The sequence below is a fragment of the Solanum verrucosum genome, unplaced genomic scaffold, assembly GCF_900185275.1.
Source record: "Solanum verrucosum unplaced genomic scaffold, falcon-dt-bn FXZP01000009.1, whole genome shotgun sequence".
NCBI classification, from domain to species: domain Eukaryota; kingdom Viridiplantae; phylum Streptophyta; class Magnoliopsida; order Solanales; family Solanaceae; genus Solanum; species Solanum verrucosum.
In genome coordinates, this window is record NW_026020231.1 from 1,600,863 (window position 1) to 1,625,048 (window position 24,186).

General features: G+C 32.1%; 2 protein-coding genes across 3 annotated transcripts; both read right to left on the reverse strand.

Moving 5' to 3' along the window:
* Positions 1 to 3,079: 3,079 nt before the first annotated feature.
* Positions 3,080 to 5,209, reverse strand: LOC125832464 (uncharacterized). Of its 2 annotated transcripts, none has more exons than XM_049511614.1 (3): positions 5,110 to 5,209; positions 4,160 to 4,277; positions 3,080 to 3,649 (listed from the first exon to the last, which is right to left on the reverse strand). In XM_049511614.1, the coding sequence occupies exons 1-3, from the start codon at positions 5,203 to 5,205 to the stop codon at positions 3,102 to 3,104; spliced, it is 762 nt and encodes a 253-aa protein (XP_049367571.1). In that variant the 5' UTR covers positions 5,206 to 5,209; the 3' UTR covers positions 3,080 to 3,101. The 2 variants fall into 2 exon arrangements, 1 of the variants encoding a protein (XP_049367571.1); XR_007443227.1 differs by lacking the exons at positions 3,080 to 3,649; positions 5,110 to 5,209 and adding exons at positions 3,802 to 3,870; positions 3,976 to 4,001 and having other exon boundaries at positions 4,160 to 4,360.
* A 4,788-nt stretch (positions 5,210 to 9,997) lies between these two features.
* On the reverse strand, positions 9,998 to 13,748 carry LOC125832489 (probable LRR receptor-like serine/threonine-protein kinase At1g74360). The gene is made up of 2 exons (XM_049511642.1): positions 13,358 to 13,748; positions 9,998 to 13,256 (listed from the first exon to the last, which is right to left on the reverse strand). Exons 1-2 carry the CDS (start codon positions 13,425 to 13,427, stop codon positions 10,045 to 10,047), a joined length of 3,282 nt encoding a protein of 1,093 aa, XP_049367599.1. The 5' UTR covers positions 13,428 to 13,748; the 3' UTR covers positions 9,998 to 10,044.
* Positions 13,749 to 24,186: the final 10,438 nt, after the last annotated feature.

The following is a 24,186-nucleotide window of genomic DNA, read 5'->3' on the forward strand; positions in this document are numbered from 1 at the left end:
AATAATTAATAAGGTACGAGCCAGTAGAGTTGTGTATCGATCGATTTAATTTGGAGTTTATCTATTCGACTTATTAGCTATTGGTTTGTAGACATGTTAAATCATTATAAAATTATTAAAATTTCAATTATCAGTTATTGATTATCATCACTTCAATATTGATTTAACCATTAGGATTTCCAGTAAATATTTCTCCAATAAAAATCACTTAAAAATAATATAACAAATCAAATAAATCATGCACTTAAATTGATGAATCGGCATCTTTCTAACTTCTTTCTAAAAAAAAATATTGAAACCTTATATAATAACTAAGAATTTGAGACATTGATAAGTAAAAATATGAAACCATATCCTAAGAGGATGACTTTATATATTAAAAGGCATAATTATAATTTATTAATTTATTATCGAATTAATGAGAGTTGGAAAGAAACTTGGTGGGGTAGTTAGAGAAAATGATCAAAATTATCCTTTTATCTTTGAGTTAAAAATCAAAATAGTCCTTATCTTTTAATATAGAGCACTAATAGTCCTCCATATTTAATTTCAAGAATTGTTATACCTTCGGTCAGCTTTCAAACAATCGTCTATTTTTTAACGTTTTCTTTGCTCGTGAGAGAAAACTCCTATGTTTCTTTCTCCTTTTATTCTTGCTGATTTGCTTTCAATACAGCTAACACCTAAAGTTCTGCAAGTTTTTGGCAAGAATTCAATCTGTCAAGAGCAACCGGAGAAATCAAACTGCTCCGCAATTGATTAAAAAAATAGACGGTGTTTGGAAGAAGACTAAAGATATACCAATTCTTGAAATATGGAGGACTAAAACTCCTTCATGCTAAAAGACAAGGACTACTTTAATTCTTAACTCAAAGATAGAGGACAATTCTGATCCTTTTCTCGGTAGTTTAGCTAAAAGAAGATTTATTTAAAAAAAGGCGGAATGAAGGACTCTTATACTTGGCTCCGTTTGTCACCTAGACCCTTCTACTCACGACTTTGCCAACTGAACACTTAAAGTTATTCAAACACACTATTTTATACCCCTTTGATTGTTGACTAAGCTTATGTGGTGTTTTTTTTTTTGCTGAATCAGATCAAGAGAGTGGTTACACGCGTTTAAAACAAGTGAAGACAACAATTTAATTTTTTTAAAAGAAAAATAAAAGAAAAATATAACAATTAAAAAAAAAACTAAAAAAACCCCTTTCCCAATATGTTGTACGTTTCTTCTTCTTCCTCCTCATAATTTCACCCAACCCCCACCATCACCACACACACATCTTCTTCAATCTCTTCCAATACTCTTACTCACAATTCTTCCTCTTTCTCTTCTCATATGCTACCTATCATTTGAGAGTTCTATAATGATTGAGAAAAAAATATTTATTTAAATTTGGGTAAAAGAGAGGGGGGAAAGAGGTTCTAAATTGTGAAATAGATGCGAATTTTAGATGGGTTTTTGAAAGACATGTTTAAGATTCTTTCTAAATGCATGTAAGACAATTTTATTGAGAACATTTTTGAAGAGTTTTCTATAATGACCCATTTTTTGTCTCCTTCTCTTCTTTCTCTCATCCTCCATTCGAGTCACCTTATTTCTCATCACCATTAAAATAACAAAATTTATAATAAAAAACATAACAAAGCTTTGCTTTTCTCTAATTCCTCTTCAACGTAAAAGATTCACTAGGTAAGAAAAAAAATGATTAGTAGCAAAATAGATGAAAAATATGGGAAGAGAAGAAAAAATGGAAAGAAATCAAGAAAAGAAAGGATTTTGGAGATTAGTTTGAGATTTCTTTAAAAAAAATGATGTGGCAATATATTTTTGATGTGGATAGTGAGGTGTTATCCACATCAGCACGATTGGGAGACACACGTGATCAGAGGGGTTTAAAATACAGTGTTTTAATAACTTTAAGTGTTCAATTGACAAAATCGTGAGTAGAAGGGTCCAAGTGACAAACGGAGCCAAGTACAAGGGTCTCCCAAGTCATTCCGCCTTTAAAAAAAAAACTTTTGGAGTCCACCCATTGGGCCCAAAAAGAGAAAAGGTATGTATGGGTTGGGCTTAGATAAGTTACATCTCTCTTTTTTAAAAGACTCCCGACAGAAAAGTAGGGGCAAAACAATTGTAGCCCCTACTCGTATTATAGTTCGATTATTTGGATTTACATTATGTAGGATTCAATTCGGAGGGAAGGACTCCATACCAAGATTCATACTTAAGATTTAAACTCGAAATCTCTTATTATAGAAAGAATAGTAGATTACTGCACACAATCTTTTTCTACTTTTGGCAAAATCGTTTTATCCAAATTATGTTGATGTTTTTTTCATTTGACACAATATTTATTTATTTTAAGTGAAAGAGGTTATTCAATATAGAACACGATAATTTAAATCAATTAGGTACTTCTCTCTATGTTAGCAAATAAGCAGACAATTTCTCAAAGGGTTTAGTCATGTCTAGATTATTAAATAGTGTTAATAGAAATATATAAATAGTGTTAATCAAATGTATACTTATTATTTATTCAATTTTTAAAAAAGGAAGGAAAAAGTACTAGGCAAGTAGTTTAACTGGAGACGCTAATTCAAAAAAACTGAAAATTTGTCATTTGGGGAATTATTTGAAATTTATTTTCAGACGTTTAATGATAGACTTAAATTGGGTAGGGAGTAGTACTACTCTATGACTTTGACACTATATATAGTTGGGAAAAGACATCAAAATACATCTCGAAATGTCGATTTCATACTCAAGCTAATTTGACGACCTATTACACCCCCTATACATATTAAAATTCTTATGTTAGTACTTATTTATATTCAGACTAAAGTAAACAGCACAAACAAAACTTTTAAAATTCTAACAACAATGAGACCTAAAACATAGTAAAATGCACCTGAAATGTGATTAACACCTATAAAACTAGTACTTGAAACAATATTGCATCAATATTTTTCTTAGTTTGAACATGTAAGTGATTAATGCTACTGTATAATATGTTTTCAATCATCTAAGAAATTCAACAATCTGTTGGCAAGCTTCACACCCTAGTGACGCGTTCAAGTTCTGTTGTGTGGATTCAAAATTAGGCATGATAGAGTCCTCGAGGTTCAGCTTTCTTCAGCTCCTCAAGAACACACAGTTGTCTCCGGTGCTTTTTCCCATTGCGGTGTGATGTGAAATTATCTTCATTCATGCATGGAACTTGACATAATTCACACCACAATAGCTTCCCTTTCTCATCTTTGATCTTCTTTCCGTGTTCCATCTCTAGTTGTTTAGCCTTGTGTTTCTGACCTTTAAGGTGCATCTTTAATAAAGTTTCATCCTGGCAGTAAATTTCACACAAGTCACATCTTATAACTTGCTTGTTTTTCCCGTTGACACTTGAATAACCTCGGCATTGCAGTTTTACCTTGTGCTTGTTACCTCTCAAGTGTTGCTCGTAACATAGATCTCCAGAGCAGAAAACTTCACAGTCTTTACAGTAGTGCATTACGTTTGTTGTATGCTGCTGTTGAAGTGACACAAAGCCAGAGTTACTGGACTCTGCATTTTTCTTCCTACGTGAGTAAGTATACGTAGGGCTTAATGATGGACGTGGTGGCGATGTCATACTCTTGACGATGATACCTATCAGGATGAAGAAAATTGTTACAAGAGTAACCTAAATGAACAGTACACCCAAGAGTATTTGTAGATATTAGTACTTATTACTTACTTTGTCCATCAGATTCCAAATGTTTTAACGTCTCCTGAGAAACTTCATTGTGTATACAAGTTGGTGCACCGCAATCACTTACTCTACCATCGGATTTCTTGTTCTTGGAAATCAAAGCTTTACGTCTTTTTACCTAAAACTTGGATAGTTTCTATTAGATTTTGAACATTTGACACACACAACATCAGATATACTAAGTTAACTCACACAATTCAGTTAACGGAAGCTGAGCACTTACATTTGAATTGCTCCTTGAGATGTTACCTAGACAGAATGACGATAAAAAGTCTTAGAAAACAGCAATAAAACTATACTGTGTGTGCAAATAAACGTAACATTCTGCAGATATTAGTCTGATAGTAGTAGAACTTAGTTCAACTTACGCGTGAAAAAACTAGAAAGGAAAATTAAAGATGAATTACCTCTAGCATTAATTTCTTCATCAGATTCATATTTACAGGTTGTTGTTGTTTGGCTGCAATCTGTTCTTCCATTAGTGGATATGTTTCTCTTCGAAATCAAAGCTTTCCATCGTTTTACCTAAAACTTACGATGATGTTCTATTAGAAGGACTAATCTATCACAGAAATTATCAGATCTGCAGAGTAAATCCCAAATCTTAATCTCCTACTAATTCAAGACAAGCATATTGTAGTAAGTATTGAGGAGTAGCAGTTATAGATAAATTGCCCAGAAAGTGACATATTCAGTCGAAAATCTCAGTAGCTCAGTTGATGCATGAACTTTCACTTTGTTGGTGAGAGTTCGATTCCTCAATCTTGTAATCCCCTCATTTCCCTTTTCCCACCCCTCAATTACAACAACAACATACCTAGTGAAATCAAATCACACAAGTGGAGTATGTCTAGTGAAATTAAATCACACAAGTGAAGTCTGAGAAGGGTATAGCTGCATACACAAACTTTTACACCTACCTCGTGAAGGTACATAAGTTGTTTCTGAAGGACGCTCGGCTCAAGTGCAACAAATCAAAGTAATGAAAAGGGGAAAACGATAGTAAAGAAAATATGACAAATAACGAGAAAAACACATTTATAAAAAGAACATTAACAATAAAATAGTACTATAACCAAAACACAATAAACAAACAACATATAATCACAAATATCTAAAGCAAGAAACTAGTAGAAGAATAAGGCTAATACTGCGACACACCCCACCAAATCTAAATCCGTCAAAAAGCAAGACAACACTCCACTACCTACTAACTTTCTACCCTAATCCTAATCCGCAAACTACACAGGCCCCTATCTAGAATCATATTATCGCTAAGCTGAAATTTCATCATATCCTGTCTAATCACCAATATAATATTGATACATGTCAACATGTAACAAAGTAACAAACCTACCTCCAAGGGAAGAACATCAATAGCATCATGATTATCTGGAAATAAATTAGCAATCTTCTGTTTATATTGTAACTCACGCTGAATTGCATTCTCCATTACCCTGTCTAATTAATCATTAACATTCAGATTTTAGTTTCTACAGCCATGGAATTAGAATGGAAACTTGACTAGAATACTTGGAGTAAAAAAATGGAGATTATTATTATTATCAAGGGTATTATTGTCAAGTAAATGATCAGGCGCTAATTGTGCACTTGGTACAAATCAGTACGAGCATTTTGGCGCGTGCCACGTCCTCACCTCACAACTTTTAGTCTTTTTCTTTTCTAATTTATTCTTTTTCCACGAAATTGTGATTAGAATTTATAGAATAGTATAGTGAATTCTAATTAAATCTCTGTTTTGTGATAATACAAAGAAATTTCGACGAAACGAAATTTTATTTAGATTAATCTTAATTCTTAGATGCTAGGACTTCGAATTTTCAGGGGTGTGCATCAGTCGGGTCGGTTCGATTTTATGTATTATTGATTTGATTTATTGGTTTTTTATTTTTAAATAAGCTAAATCAATAAGATATTCTTTATATGTTTTTGGTCATTGACGGTTCGATTTTTTGATTTACCCAATAAGAAAAATAAGAAAATGTTCATAAAATAAATAAATGATTTCTCACTTTTCTAACAATCAGTTGTAAATGCTTTGATATAGTGAAACAATAAATATAATGAGAAATTGCATCAATGAGAATAGATATAGTACGAAGGCAACAATTACATGTTACAACCAAAATATAATATGAAATTTCAGATGTGAAGTGGAAGTATTGTGACGTATGGAATGTGTAGACCGTAGTATAGAGTACTAATATAGTCAATAGTTATGTTAAATTGTTAATATTTAATATTTATGAAGGGTATAGTTGTAACACCCCGTATCCAAAAATTAAGATTTCAGATTTCTGGTGTTACATGTGGCACTCACGGACACCATCCACGGACCGTAGATGGACTCACGGTCCGTTCTGCAGGTCCGTGGTTCGTGACAGAAAACTTCCCCAGAACTCAGTCAGAAAATTTGGCTAAGTCCCGACTCACGGACAGACCCACGGTCCGTGGTCTGTGTTCGTGGATCGAGACTTCCCTTAACCAGCCTCTGACATAAACTAGGATCGACCAGCACGGACCGTCATTCGATCCACGGTTCGTAGGTCTGACCGTAGATGAGGGTCAGCAGCCAGTTAGATGAAAAATATTGATGGGTCAACTTCAGATGGTCATAACTCTTAGCACAAACTGAATTATATGTCCCATGACCGATGGTTAGATAGATAATTAAATTATCTTTCCAACGCCACCGAGTTTGCTAAATTCCGACCTCCGAGTAAAAAGTTATGCCCGTTTTAGTGAAGCGTTGTCGGGCAGACTCGACCTACGGACCCAATCGACGGACTGTCGATTGATTGACGGACCGTCGATTGATTGACGGACCGTAGGTGCATTCCGTCAGTCACTCCGACAGCAGTTAATTCAGGGGTCTTTTGGTCTTTTCCTATTTCGTTTAACCCCTTAGATACATCGTTTAAACCCTAAATCTTGAGGTTTTAATCAGTTTAAGCCTAGAAACATAACTAGAACTTACCTTAGTCAAAATCATTAATCAAACTTAGAAAATTAGAAGCAAGAGAGGAGAAAAAGGTCAAGAACCCTAGTTCAAGAACGCAACAAGTTTCCTTCAGTTCCAGCCCCGAAATCGAAAGATTTCTCCGTGGAATTCGTCACCAGGTATATGAGATTTCACTAGTGGGTTCATTTCGCCCATTAGGTCCCTAAAATTCAGTCAGATTCTTGATTCCATGATTATGAACAGACCTAGGGTTTCTAGAATTTCAACAGATCATCATGAATTAGTTATTTAAATGTTCTATATCAGATTATCATGTTATTGCTCAGTTTATTGCATGAATTCCAAAACCCTAGCTATGTATTTCATTAGTTCTTGAATTACACATGCTAGGTCAGATATTTCAGTTATTCAGATATACATGCTCCAGTTTTATGCCACATTATCAGTATATTTCAGCATAAACCCTATTTTGAGTTATAAATCATGAGAAACTTTTCTTTAAGACAACACTTGAGTTTTAAACTGAGTTTTTGAGAAAGTTAAGATGAGTTTTGAGAAAGAGCTTCTAAAACATGATTAGTATGATAATTGAGTAGGTCATCAATGTATTAATAGTATGGTATCTAGATATACCATCAATGTTTATGCAGTATGACTTCCCAAGTCATCAATGATCATAGTATAATATAATGGTGAATTGTTTTCAAAAAAGGGGGTTTTCAAGTATGAGTATCTACATGTCAGTATTTTGAGTTATACAGTATTTCAGTCATAATATATTCTGTTACACATGCCTCAGTTTATGAATGCATCATTATTAGATTAATTGTTGCATTATCAGTTTGCATGTTCAGTTTCGAGCTATCCAGTATTTATAGAAACTCAGTCATAATGTGTTAACCACTTAATCTATTGGGAGTAGCATAATACCGAGTTGGACTAGGGTTTCAGCGTACCCATATAGTCCCAGAACTACGAGCCACGTAGGTGTAAGTCCCATCTGTGGGCAACATCAGTTTAGTGATCACGCCAGTCATGCCTCTATACCTTTGGCCGGGTATATTGGGTCCTCTCGATAGGGCGTATACATTGGACTCCACATTTAGCTCATGTGGTTTTATGTCGGTTATTAGTAGCTCCCACAGTTCAGTCAGACTCTATTGCATTGACCATATTTCAGTACAGTTAGTATTCAGTCTCAGCATATTATAAATTTGGTCATTGCATCAGTTAGCTCAGTATTCAGTATTTTCAGTAGCTATATCATGTCCATATTATTTCATTGCTTCATTGCTTTGTTCAGTTATATGTTATTTCAGTTTTACTCTATCCTGCATGCTCAGTACCTTTCAAGTACTGACGCATACGTGCGCTACATCTTCTCGTGATGTAGGTTCAGGTTCTCAGTATCCAGATCACGCTTAGATCGGTTCCCGGTCTCCAATTCAACAACATTAGTGGTGAGTCCTCATTCTTCGAGGACGAGTGACATGTTTATCTTTATCGTTTTTAGTCTTTAGTTTCAGTTTTGCTAGATCTAGTTGAGGCATGTCCCAGCATTTCTAGTCAGTTAGAGGCTATTTTCAGACATAGTTAGATTCAGCTTAGTATTGAGTTAATATCTTCTTTGTATTAAACTCATCAGTTTTCATTTATCTCAGTTATAGTATATGGGTATTCCCCATCTTTTCAGAGTTATTTATGATTTAGCTTCCGCATCAGTTTATTATCTTTAGTATGCTCATGATCATGCCAACATGGTTAGCTTGGGATCACTTGTGGTCCTAAGTCCCGTGTCCGCGTCTCAGGGGTAGCTCGGGGCGTGACAATAGTAGTAAATTATTATCGATTTATTGTCTTAATGGGTTATCGATTTACCCAATAACCCTATACTGAAAATCGATAACCCAATATTTTTTTTTTATAAAACCATTAAAAACCCGTTAACACAATAACCCAATAGCGATAACCCAATAACATTTCTTTCAATTCGATTTATTGGTCGGTTCGATTTTTGCACACTCCTACAAATTTTAAATAGTTTTAAGTCTCTTATTATAGACGGTACGAGCCATGTACCGGGCTCACAACCAGGGTGGTCTATTGGCCCCAGGTCCACTAGTCCTCATAATCTGTCTGATCTGGTTTGGTCCGGCCTGTTAAAGGCCACTTAACATTGGGGGTTTTGGGGGGCACTTTTAGTGGATCGTGTTAGCACAGCCCGGTACAATTTAGTTGATTTCACATTTTCCTTGACATTACCATCAAACAATCCCGCTAGTGACATTGTCTACTTTGGATCTAGGTCCGTATGGCTTTAAAACACATTGATAGTAAGTAAGACCTGCTTACTTATATATCCAATATCTCTCGTATATTTTGCCACGTGGACTTTTTTGTCACAAATGATAATATGAGTTAGTGGTCCATGAGTTATATAGTGGCAGAGTTAAAAGTGTTATGAGTCTATAAATATGTATACCTTCCTTCACTTTAAAGAATTATTAATGCTTTCCATCATTTTCCTGATTCTTAAACATGGTGGTTTATAATTAGTAAAAATATTCAATGCATTAGAATAGTACGTCCAATTAGTGCTACCTTAATTAAACTTCTACATCCACTTTAAATGTTCATGATTACACCATTTTGGGGAAAACCCACCATGTTATTTGTAAGTCATTAAATTTTGATTAATTTAGCTACTGTTATAAGTAGATAATCTTGAATTATGGGGACAATAATCATGTATTTTTTCAAGTGCTCATTTTTATCTCTTTTAGTCATCCACTATAAAAAAAAATGGCAATTACAAGACCTGATTATGACCTAATTAATTAACAACAAATTCCGTGTACTAGATAATTAATTATGAATTTATGATGATGATCATCATAATCATGCACTAATCCATAACATAACTTTGTTTTACACTTGCCTTATAGGTGGGTTGGTGGGTCTCCTTCACTTGCTTTTACTTGGATTAACATTTCATTTCCTCTTAAGTGCAATTTAAACTATAAAACAAGGTCCAAGTTACCACATCGGACTTGATATGTAGAGTTACTTGTCGTAAATAATATGATAAAACGTAAGAATTCTTTACGATGCACAAAACATAAACTCTAATTAAGCAAAATGAAAAGTTAAATTCACATTTCAACTCTTATGATCCTAACAAACAAGAGTGCCTGAACAAAGAATCTAAAAAGAACTGTTTACAAGAAGAATGTAATGTGTGTATGTTACAAATGTGAAGAAAAAAAAAAACTATTGACACTTTGCTGTGTAATTTGAAACAAAAAATGATCAAAATGAAGGAGAAGTGCTACGACTGGATCCTGATCTTTGGCTGCGCGAAATCGCGATTAACAAATCCAATACTTCCTTCATGTTAGGCCTAGCATGAGGACTATCAGCAATGCACCTTATTCCTATTCTAAGCAACTCACACAATTCCTCTGCTCCCTCTGCTAGGCCTGATACCAAAAGAGAAACTGGTATTATGGCTCTGGTGAATCCTTGCCTTCCGTCTCCCATCACACGTCTCGCCCATTCAACTAGACATTCCTCGCCTCCATCTACAGCGCGTCTCCCTGTGGCTAACTCCATTGCCAGCACTCCATAACTGTAGACATCGCCTTTTGTTGTGGCCTGCCACGTCTGTCCATATTCTGGTGCAACGTACCCGACTGTACCAGCAACCATTGTGCTAACATGACTATCTCCAGCATCCATAACCCTAGCTAGGCCAAAATCTGTGACTCTTGCCCTTCCGTCTTTGTCTAGCAGCACGTTGCTAGCCTTGACATCTCTGTGGACGATACAAGGGTAACACTCGTGGTGTAAGAAGACTAAAGCACGTGCAACATCAATTGCCACGTTGAGTCGTTTCTTCCATGTGAATTTGGTTCTATCTGTGATGATCTCATCTAAGCTTCCACCTCCCATGTATTCATAGACTAACAATTTCTCTGATCCATTAAGGCACCAACCGTAAAGTGTTACAAGATTCGGATGCCAACCAAAGTCATTTCCACTTAGTACTTCCATTTCAGCTCTAAACTCTCTTTCCCCTTCAATTCCCTCTCTTTGTAGCTTTTTCACCGCCACTTGCCTTCCATCAGGCAAGACTCCGCGATAAACTGTCCCAAATCCTCCCTTCCCTATAATTCTGTCATTCGAGAATCTGCCTGTGGCCTTCAATATGTCAGAATGTGTGAAGCTTGTTTTGTCCAAGCGGATAACCTTAACATCATTAGACAACCATGGTGAGGATGCACCTGAACTCGATGCAAGATAGTGTCGGCCCTTTGAATCCTCCAGTAGGTATCCTGGTGTATCGATCGGAGATTTTAGAACGAGGCAGATAACAAGTGTCATAAGTCCACAAACTAGCAAAGCCAGTAGCAAAGCAATGATTACCAAAACTGTACCAACCTTTGTAGGCCTTCTGAAACTTCCACCCTTGTTTATAGTATTATTCCTAGTGTTATCAATGAAAGGTGGAAGGTGCAGCAATGGAACGCCAAGGTATGATGACTTCTCGAATGTGGCTAATTGCCCAATTTCTGGTATAGTACCATAGATGTACGCGTTGTAAGAGATATTGAACTTGCTTAGATCAGTCAAGTTACTAAAACTAGCTGGGAACAGACCAGAGAAATTGTTGCTGGACAGATCAAGATTCAGTAAGCACTTAATGTTGCCAATCTGGCTTGGAATCACACCAGATACTCTGTTTTGTGAAATATTAAGGACTACTAGCTGCATTTTTCCAATCTCTGAAGGGAGCGTGCCAGCGAATTCATTTACACCCAAATGAAGCATACTGAAATTCTGCATGCTGCCAATTTCAGGAGGGATCCCACCAGAAAATTTGTTCATACTAAGTTGAAGATAGCCTGATATCTGATTCGAACGAACATTACTACCAGGTTCACACACTGGAAATAAGCCATACCCTTTGAGCAATTTATCCCATAGGCTTCTACAATTCTTCCTGGTAAGGAGAGGATATACAAAGCTAAATGGAGGATAATCAGCTGGTATCCATCTCTTCATAGCAAAGCATTCCCCTGAGCCAGCAGTCACCTTATCCTTAGCCCTATTCGACAAGAAAGTAGGCATAGGATTTGAGCCAATTCTTGCTAACTGAGGTGGAATTGGACCTGAAAGCTGATTGTTTGCAAGATTCAACCACAATAAGCTACTGCAGTTTCCCAACTCGGGTGGGATTCCACCGGTCAGTGAATTGTTAGCAAGCATCAACCACAAAAGTGAGCTTAGCTTCCCTAAACTTGGTGGTATTTCACCAGTTAACTTATTAGATGAAAGATCAAGGGCCTGAAGTGTCGGAATATCCCCGTATACTGATGGTATACTTCCATTAAAGTGGTTATATGCAAGAATCAGAAACTTCAAGCCTTTCATCTTGGAAAGTTCAACTGGCAATGGACCGGAGAATTGGTTATCGCTCAAGTCCAATCGAGAAAGGTTCACTAAGTTGGGAATTCCAGAGGTAACTATACCTCCAGTATAAGAATTACCATGCAACAGAAGAAACTTTACCTGTGTAAATTGCCTGAAAATTTCTTGTATTTCTCCTCTGAAGTTGTTTCTACTAAGATCAAGAAACACTAAGTTACTTAAACTTAATAGACTCTCTGGAATATCCCTTGAAAAATTGTTGCTTCCCAAGTAAAGTGCTTGAAGACTCATAACTGATCCAATTTCCTCAGGAATTGGCCCTGAAAAGTTATTTCCAGACAAATTCAAGTCCTCCAAGTTCTTACAATTCGATATCTCTTTAGGCACTCCTCCAACGAATCCATTTTCTGATAAATCCAACACCTGCAAAGTGCAGTTTGGAGTGAAAAACGACGAAAGCAGAGAGCCATTACACTTGTTTTTAGATACCGAAAACTCCATAAGCTTATCAAAACCAAGTGACAATCCTCCAGTCAAGTTATTGTAGCTCAAATCAAGATATCTAAGATTCCAGCACTGATCAAAAGTACTTCCAATCTCACCAGTAAAATTGTTATTCGAAATGTTTGCAACCACCAAATTATCACAAATTCCAGGGAAAGTTAAACTGATCTCACCATGAATCCTGTTCATGGTCAAATCAAGAACTTGCAAATTGTTCAAACCAGTCAAATTAAGCTCCCCATCAATAATATTATGCGATAAATTCAAGAATCTCAGGTTTTTACATTGGCCTAAGTCTGCAGGAATAGACCCTCCAATTGTATTCATAGACAAATCAATATATGTCAACTCTGTCATAGCTGAGAAGTTGTAAAACATATTTCCAGCCAAACTATCACCAGAGAGATCAATTCGAGTAACACGATCAACTCCACCATCACAAAAAACCCCACGCCAATTACACGGAGACGAATCAGAAGCATTCCATTCTGTATGCCTGTATCCTTTATTAACCGGATTTTGCTGTTCAAGAAAATCCTTGTAACTCAATAACACTTGCTTGTCACTCTCCAGGGTATCTCCACAAACTATAAATAAAAATCAAAACTTTAGTATTACAAATCAGCTAAAAACCTCTCTGAATTCTGAGTACAATCTTGAAAATTCGAAAAAAAAAACTCAGACTTACCAGTAGTGATTAGAAGCAAGAAGTGGAATAATACAACAGGAAGAAGAATATCAGATTCCTCTTCTGACATAACTCAATCTTGAATCTTGATTTCTTCCAGTACTATTTGTTCTATTTTTTATTTTTTTCTGTTGTGCGACAGATGAGTTGTTGTTGTTATAGAAATTTGTGCAAAAACAAGAAAGAAATGGTATTTTACTATAATTAAGAAAAGGGGTTTTGGTAGTTCAGAAACAATATCTCTGTGCAAGGAATAAACATGGGAAAATGGAGTTGAATTTCAGAAAGGGAGGGCCTGCAAAATGGACCAAACCAAACTTTTTAATACAAAAATGCACGTACGCAAGAATAATTTAATACTATAGGTTATATGTAGTAGTACTAGTTTTTGTTTTTGGTTATCAAAATTTTGAAAAAGGGTTTGTTTTGTTGTGTGTGTTTTGTAGTTAAAGTACCAGAGCTTTTTTGGAAATAAAAAGCCGCCCAAATTGACCATTTGAAGAGAGAGAAAAAGGGGTGATAGAGTTCATATTTTTTGCGATTTGGAATGGTATTTTTGTTAATGAAAGATTTATTAAATTAATGTTAGTTACTAATTTAATAAATCAAGTTAAAGATTCATTCTCCAAATTAATCAGGTTCATTCCCTCGAATTAATAGATTTGTTTTCTGAAATAAAAGCAAGTCAAAAACTCCTTCTTTCGAATTAAAAGATACTTTGTGTTGAAATTTCTCTTATAGGTAATTAGTGCAACATGTGTTTAGAAGTGATTGTGCTTAACCTTAGGATGCAATGAACTACAATGATTTGTATTTATGTCAGATCGGAATCACTTTCAATGCAGTGACTTGTTGCAATATAATATTTACGATTATTTATTTTCCAATTTTAATTTTTGTGCAGTATCAATTTTTTTTTCTAAAACTTAATTATATTTTCTAGAACTTAAATGACCCCCACCCCAACCCAACCCAAACACTATTTCTTCACAATTTCAGTTGAGTCAAACTTCCGCAAGAGGCGGCTGGCGCGTTGACCTTCCGTATGAAGAAATAATTGTTTTGTGTACGGCGCGTGGTCTTAAATCTTAATCGTGTGTTCCTGACATTCTCTGCTACAATTTTATTGCTACAAGTCGTGTATCGAATTTGCTAAAAGTAGTGTATTTTCAATACTTGTAAGTTGTATCATCTCTTTTTTTTCTCATTATTTTTGTAATACTCTGAGTATATAAATTTCATTGGTTTTGATTAATTTAAATTTATGTCGATATGGTGGAGGAATCGTGTGCATTTCATTGTATTTGTTACCTTCTTAGTTCTTCGTTTTTAGTATTGCCAAAAAAAGGGGTTAAACTTAAGTCTTTCCTTGTGTGAACAATATTTAAAAGGAAAAAAAACTATGAGGAAATAATTTTGTGATACGCGAAGGAATTCGTGATCACCCATATGAATTTTGGTGGATTTTTGAAATTTCTATATTCTAATCTTAGAAATAGACCGTGTAAAGGATAAATTTAAATTAATTAAACTTTAATACGAATATTGAATAAGGAAAAAAAAGGAAATTTGTGATCCACATTGCATTAAATGGTATCTAACATTAAATTGTCAAGGTTCACATCTAATCAGATCGTACTAAAACAAGTTAAGCCGATCTTTTTGAACAATGTAATGTGTGCATGTGGAATTATAGTAATATTGATTTTTCTGGTTGAAATAATTACAAGTGAGCTGTCACTTTTTAATGTGTTTCACATCTTTAAATTTCACATTTAAAAAAAAAAACAACTAAATTTTGCACTGGTAATTTTAAAAAACCATATACCTGCCATTGGCTTTTTTTTTGGGGGGGGGGGGAGGGAGGACCCTACCATTTTGAAATTGGGAAAAAACACTACTTATCTAGTATTAATTTATGTGACACACTTTTTTTTTAGTCATTCTAAAAAGAATAACAAATTTATATATTTTGGTAATAATTTAATTATGAAATGTTCATGTCACTCTTAACGAGATGAATTATAGTCATATAAAAATCGATAACCAATTTTAGACCATAAGTTTCAAAGCTTTTTATTAATTTCATGTCAAATTATATAATATCACATGGAGTAATATATATTAGTAACACTCACAAGTATATGAAGCATTCCTTATCCAAAAATAATCTTTAAAGGCAATTAATTAATGACAATAACTTTAATATTACCGTTAAATATATATACCCTTTAACACTTTTTATTAATATACATACTTATTGTTATTAAAAATTATTTTTATTGGAGTGAATTGCCATAAAGGCAAGAGAAGAGAGTATATATATGTTTGATAAGAAAGCCATTTGTTAGTTGGTGTAATTTTCAAACAAAAACATTGAGAGAAAAAAGAAAAGACAAAATTTATAGAACTCATACAAAGCAAATGTTTGACTGTCTCCTCCACCTTGACAAAGTTATGATTAATGATATCAATGATTATTGCGTTAAATATTTAAAAGTCACATATGGGTTTTCGCATGATAATCTCTACGTCTAGTAAAGTTTTCATTCTTAAATTAAATTAAGGTCTCGATTTTAAGTTTTAGAAATAAAAAAACTTTTAGTGGATAAGCGTTTAATTAAGAAATTTTTTTCGCTCACGTTTGGTCATAAAAATTTGAAAAATTCTAAAATTTTCAAGAATTTGTGAAAAACAACAAAAAGTATTTTTCACATAACAAAAACTTTTATTTTCTTCAAATTCTACTATGAATATGATCAAATACCCACTTTATTTTCTCCTTAATTGATTATGTGCAACATAGATCTCATTTAATTAATTAGATTAATTAGCCACCAGCTTTCCCAAGATACATTAAACTGAAAAAAAGAAAAGGAAGGAAGTTAACTCAAGACTCAAGAGTTACAATGTTCAATTATTTTTTATTTTTATAGTGAGAAACAAGAATAAAATGGTTCAACAAAACGTTATAAATAATTAGTAATTATTAAACTCAGCATGCATATATATGAGCTGACTTGATCTTTTTAAAAATTTAAATGTATTTAAACAATTAGTTGTTTTTTCCTTGATGGATACACATGGACAAATGAAAATTGGTCAAAGGAAAGATATGTTTCTTTGAATAGTAGTTAGGGTAGTTAAAAAAATTTCTCCACAAAAATATTTGTTTAAGTAAATAAAAGATTAGTTTAAGATGGATCTACATCATTTTCACTAAGCTAACTTAATTTTGGAAATTAGAGACAAAATTAGTAGACAAAGACATGTCACTAGTGGATCTAGCTTCAAGTTTATCCTTATTCTCTTAACCATATTATCCTCCAAATTAAGTTTCAAAGTATGACTGTTAAACCAAATAATATATACTATAAATTATTTTATTTAATTAATAGAAAAATCCATGCGTGAATTGATATAAAATAATTTCCACAGTTAATTATGAACTTACATTGATTGTGATGAATGAGCTTGACTTAATTAATATAAAAAAACTAAAAAAAACTAATCAAATGATAATGTAAAGATTTTCAAAGCATACCGGCCCTAAGTATATTTAAGTGGTTATCTTTGTTCTTTTTCACTTGTAATTAAGTATTAATACTAAAATGTACTTATCTAAGTGGGGTTTATTGTAACAGTGGGATGGTTGTGACCCCTTCACTTTTAACGGTCATAAGCTTCGGGGCTTGAGTCCTTTGGCATAGGAAAAGAAATTGTTTGGAGTGTTACCCCATAAATAAGACCTACAATGTACGAATTTAAATTTAATCGAACCTCAATATAGATATTGAATATCGGATAGAAAATACAAACAAACAAAAAAAGACATGCATTTTTTTTCTCTTTATTTTCATCTTATACTATGTTATCCTCTTGGCATGCTTCAATAAATTAATTATGTTTAATTATTTAAGATATGTTGCATGTTTAGGTCTTATAAGATAATTTTGCAACAAATCTATCACAATTACTGGTTAGATCTGAAATTACGTTAGATTGTGAAGATCTTGTCATTAAAACAATAGCATGAAACGCAACTTAATTAGTTATTAAATAATTAAACCTACAAAATCGTATAGTAATTAACTAATTATGATTGGCTTGCCGTTCTGCTGACTTGTACTTTTTCCATGATTTTGTTCTAATTAAACGATTATGTAAACTAAGGTCCCGTTTGACCCTAAGAATACTTGGGGAAAATTTGGAAAAAAACGTGGAAAGTGATGTTTGATTGTATAACTTGGTAAATATATTTGTCAAGTATCCCAGGTTCCCAAATACTAGAAAAACTAGTATTTGGGCCAAGTTCTAATATTTGAGAATTTTAAAAAATTCAAAAAAATTACCCCAAACCTTATATTTTATAAAAAATATCCATTATTTATTAATTCCAACTAATATTTATTACTATCTCCTCCAGAAAAGTTTGAGTTATAATTTGAGAGAAAAGATTGAGAAAAAGAAACAATTTGTGTTTAATGAGTTATAAATATAACTGAATCACTGACAAGTTTGAGTATGCAATATAATTAATGTATTGTATTGTCTATATTGTTATTGTTGATTGTTATCAATTATACTATGAGGTTAATTTTTAATAGAACATATTCATTATAAAATGATACTAATATAAATTTATGGGTATTTTAAATAATTTTTAGAACTTATGGGTATAAATCATATTTTTTAAAATAGTCAAAAAAAAATTGAGAAATATTTGGGGCCAAACACATGGTGAAACTTCACTCAAATATGATTTGCCAAGAATATTTGAGAACTTGAAGTCAAACGTTAGTTAAATCTCCCACAATTTTCACCTAATTCCAAATGAGTTAATGACAAAATCACAAGGACGGACCATAATTAATTAATGGGTAATGCTAAATGGCCAGAAAATTTGGTCAGAAATTTAAAAAGTGTATAATATTTTTTTATTTTAAAATAAACTAATCTTTTTTCCATTTTTTTATTAAAAGGTATTAAAGTTAAAAAGGTAAAAATGTTCAAAAAAAGTAAAATATCATAGATAAAATACCATTCTGACCAAATTTTATGGCCAAAAGGATTTTTCCTTAATTAAGACCTTAATCAAGTTTTTTTTTGGTTAATTAATTTGCCGGAAATCCAGACTTTATCAATGTGTACAACTTATTACACACAAAAGATATATTCAAAATCACGTGTGAACTATTAGAATATCCATCCATCATTATAATGCATTTAAAACATAGAAAATTATGAGGGGTGGGGTGGGGGTAAGGGGTGGGGGGAACAAAATGTCTTAGTTTCTCTCTCTTTTGAAAATCGATGTTGAACTTTCTTGGTGAAAATTTTGTCACGCATATTGATCTGATTAAGAAAAACATGTATAGTGAATAACACAAGATATACGTGTGTTGTACCAAAAAAAAAAATTCATTCAAATACGTTCTTTGAATATTTTGAATGTTCTAGAATTCCCTTTGTTTTATTTTGGGTGTCCTAGTCCTAGTTATTATTAGTTTTTAGAAATCAAAAGATGCTTTCTTTGATCATGATTATTTTTTGAAAATATTTTGAATTATTAATCATGTAGATTTTAAATATAAAAATTTTATTTAAAAAAGTTTAAAGATTATATATTTAAATTCATATAAAAATAAGTTAGTTTGGCCTTATACTCTGAATCAAATTTAGATAAATTGAAATGGAGATCGGAGAGAATAATAATTTTTAGCAAAATAAAAATTGAATTCTGTTCTTCAAAATCCACTCTCCAGTAGTTGGCTTGCCTTTATTTCACGTTTAAATTTAAAAATTAAAGACATATAGATTTCTTTTGTGGATGGAAGGAGTTTGAGATTTTTAAAAAAAAATTCTTTAAGGTTGGTATTCATTTAATATGTTTGAGATTTTAAGATAGGTGGGTGTAGTAAACGAAAATAAATTATGAAAATTCTTATTAGAATAATTTCATACAATATCTGACCTTCTATAATATCTCCTTTTCACATGAACTATTGGTCCATATATATAAGAAAATATGTACTTTGTAATGTTGTAGATATAGTCGACTGATAAATACTCTTTTATTTTTAATTAGAGATTTTATTTTTTCGTTTGAATATGAAGTCGCGTTTGTGTAGAGATTATTGTACTTCTAAAGTGAGTTTTTTTTATGTGAATTTGGATTAATTGAACCTCAAAGTGAGTATCAAATATGTAAAAGAAAACCAAAAAAAAGGAAATTAAAGAGAGAAGATGCATGGAATATATACATATAATATGAAATTGGAAGTTGGATTTCCTTTATTCTTTTTCCTAAAATGTAATTCATGATGTCAAAGTTCCAACTTCCAATTTCATGATGCTCAAAAAAATCCAAAAGTCTTGAGTGGACATCAAGGAACAATCCAAAAGCTGATTTAATAAAATAATAAAATAAAAAGAAAAAAAAAGTGAAAAGGAGAAGCATATTGTTTGCCTTTTTCTTCTTCTTTTTGATGCTCCATTACCAACAAATAAATAAATAAATAAAAATAAAGACTTTATTAATTAATTACTACTAGGTTATATTATGGGCCATTACTTGAAAATATTATTTTTAGACTATCAAAGCATGTTGTTAATTGGATTAGTTTATAATGAGTTCATTAGAACCGCTGAATTTAGAATTTGTTGATTTTTTTCCCTCCTTTTTAAAGCTTTTTATTATTGGAGACTTGGAGTCAGAGGCGAATCTAGGATTTTTCGAACATGGGTGCACCAAGTAGAATGTATTGAAGTGAGAATTGATCCTTCATCCTCAAGGTCAAAAGCTCAACATTTAACCATGTGGACCATTTAGACTTCTTGTAGTACGGGTGCAAGAATATAATATCATACAAAATCTTAAAAAATATACATATAAAATATCTAATTTTACGAAAAGACCACGGGTGCGGATGCCCTTTTTTTTGGCTCTAGATTCGCCACTGCTTGGAGTTGTGCTCATATAAAATAAGTTGGAATCAAGAGAAAAACTATATCAAGTGAATCTACGTAAAGGTAAAATATTATGGATTTTGGATTTAGAACAATGATTTTGAGTCCTTATAATTGGATTCTAAATTTAATATTCTATTGATTTCATATTAGTTTTTTACATTATTAAAAATAGTTACTCCAAATTACTACATTTCTTATTTATGAATTCTTTTGAAGCATGTAAAGAAAAAGTAAATAACTAATATGAGATGGAGATAATATATATATATATATATATATATATATATATATATATATATATATATATATATATATTTAATGAATTTGTCAATTTTAATATATCGTTTTAGTTAAAATTATTAAATTCAACTGAACTCATAGTCGAAATTCGAATGAGTGAAATTTTTGGAATGGTGGGGTTGAATTTGACGTAAATAGCCTATCTTAAGGGGGAAAAGCTAGGGGTGGGCATAAACACCGGAAAACCGAAAAACCGAACCGAACCGAATTATTTTGGTAATTCGGTTTCGGTATTTCGGTTTTCGGTTCGGTATTCGGTACATGGTTTTGTATTTTTCGGTATTTCGGTTCGATTTTCGGTATGCAATTTTTGTGTAATTCGGTATTTCGGTTTTTCGGTTTACCGAAATATATTAAATTATAATATATATTAATATTATATTAATTATTAATATTTAAAAATAAATATTATAATTTAAAATTAAAAACAAAAGATTGTCTTTTCAAACTTTTCAACTTTACAAACCCACTTCCCAAAAGGCAAAAATTACCGTTCCCACTTCCCACGTCTAGTCGTCTACAGACTATAGCAGCGTCGACCGTTCCGGCGACCAGCAGCATGCAGCAGCTGCCAATCGACCAGTAGGCAGCCGTAGCACAACAACGACCGGTAAATTTCAATGTTAACGATAATTTATTATTTTGAATCATACAATAATTTGAAAAACAGAGTAAAATAAGCAAAAAGAAATAAACATAAATAAAATAAACAGAAAAATTACAAAATTTTAAAAAGCCCACTAAGCAGGCCCATAACAAAAAACCGAAATAACAAAAACCGAACCGAAATAATAAAAACCGAACCGAACCGAATTATTTCGGTTCGGTGTTCGGTACACGTTGTACAAGAACCGAAAACCGAAAAAAAAAAACCGAAACCGAACCGAAATACCGAATGCCCACCCCTAGGAAAAGGTATTCCCATTTTGGCTTGTGGGGACAATTATATATATATGCCTTTCCCACACTAGGCAAAAGGAAAAATATACACGGCTTATTTGGTGATAAATAAAGATAGTTTTGAAATAAAAATTTTAGTATCTACTCTACTATTTTATTCCTTCTTTGATATTAATTTGTATCGAGATAAGTCATTCTTATTAATTAGAGTATGGATTATTAGTACTAAGATTAATTATTTTGAAATAATTAAGGCAATGAAAATAATAAAAATATCCTTAAGGTCCTCAAATTATTTTCTTTATTAAAATAAAGTGGAAGATATTTCAATTTGCAATATAACATCTTTTTTAAAATTAAAATCACACTAGGCATGTTATTTTAATACAACAAATCAAACCGTCAATAAGAAATAACATCAGAATAACTAATTCTAATAGTTCAACTAATCCTCAAACCTTACAACCCCTAGGAAATATAACTATAGCATGATTTCTTTTACAGCATCATACATTTAAAAGACTATTGTAGGTAAAGGTGAATTTTTTAATTGAAATTTATAATTTTCTATAACAATCTCGAATTAGTATACCATCATAATAATTGAGTTCATAATTAAATATTTATTATAAATATTCAATAAAATATTTAATACATATACAACATGTGATCTAAACAAAAGTTATTCATTTTGACTTCTCATAAATCCACATATCGTACACTGGATCCACCCTTAATTGTAAGTTATTCTATGTACTAACATTAATTTATTATCTTAAGAAATGAGAAGTAATCTTTAACTCAAACCTTATATAAAATATATTTAAAATCCAGTAAACAAAAATGGTTGTGATCCATGACTTATAAAATAAAATCATATAAGGGTCTTTGCTATAATGTATATTTGTCAAAAAAAGATGTCGTAAGGTCAAAAAACACACAGAGTGTATAATGGAGAAAAATGGTTCAAAGGACTAAAAGAGTGCTTGTGTTCAACAAGATTACATCTACCATTTTCACATTGACCTTTGACCATTTCTACTTTTAAATCAATCCTTGCCCCCCAAGACTCTTCGAGATCTTTGATTTGTGGGATAAAGAATCATAAATAGTAATCTCTATTTCTGTAATTCATTAAACATATATACTAAGACAATATCGTTGAAAATGTGGATGAAATTTTGTTTTTAGACAAACCTCATATTTGGGTTCATATGTACATTGATCCTATCGAAGAACCTACTCTAGAGCAACTACTCCACGAGTAAGTGGATAGGAAAGATCTCCAAAGATTCTTATCTCATTCCATTCCACTTGATTGGTGAGTCTATATTCTCTACGACTTTCCATTTTTGAGGCTATGTATGGCAAAATAAAAAGGAAACTCATGATTGATTTGAGGTTCGATGAAACATACTATTAGGGTTATATACACAGATAATTTGATTTAATTGATGAGAAAAGAAAAGAAAAATACTAATATTTTCATATAAAAAAATTAGGATTTTTCACTATTTTCGTGCGAATTTGTTTCCCACTGTACATGTTCCTACTGAGCTCATTAGGTGAGGGTAAAATCATATTATATATCACAAATTTCTAATGATTTACTATGGAGAAAATCTTTATTTCTAATAGCAAAGGGTCGCAAGATTCTTTTAAGCAATTTTTCCATTTTTTTAATAATTGCAGAAATTTAGAGAGATCCGAAAATTTGCAAATGCATATGCGAAGGACGTAGCCTTTTGGGCTGCGATCCCTCAGTCCAACCTTTTAGGCTCAGCCCAAGTTGTTGGCCCAATAAGATCTATTACAAACTCATCTATATCGCATCCAACGTCCTAATCTTAGGCCTCGTTTGGACATGATTTGAATCGTAATTTAAAATAAGTGAATTGAAACCAGATTGATTTGAAGTTGGAAGGAAAAATTACTTGGATGGATGCCTTTTAAAAAATAATTACGAATTTTAGCGATAATTTTTATTTATTATCATTTTTAGCAATACATAACAATACTATGTTAAATATGCAATATGTATTAAAAGTGAATTATGTATGATATATATATGTATTATAATTATTTTTTAAACTATATTATGCTTTTTTTGGTAAGAAGTTGATACATTGTATTATAAGTGTATTAAAATGTGTGATAAATGTATTATCCATCAATAAAACTTGTATTATATGTGAATAATAAATTGTTCTTTGTAATATGTATTATAAATGTATTAAAATTGATCAAGTGAAAAAGAAATGTTATTGCTATAAATGGTAAATATTTTTTTATTATAGTATATTTATGTAAGTTTCTCATTTTATTTGGACATGCAAATTTGATTTCTTAAATTGTATTTTTCCTCATAGACATGAAAACCATACAAAATTTGAAAACTATTAAAATTTCCTCAATTCTTACACAATCTTACCAATGAGCTAATCAGTTCAATGAACAAATTATAGTTTATAAACAAGGTATCGGTATATCCTCAGACATCACATATCTCCATGTTCCTTTTATAAATAAATATTTGTGATTTTAAACTTTCAAATATACAAAAATTTATAAAAATTCACGTGTCAACAATAGTAGAAACTAATTGTCTTTTATATAATCATTTCATATGGTGCAAACAATCTCTTGACATAGAGCAT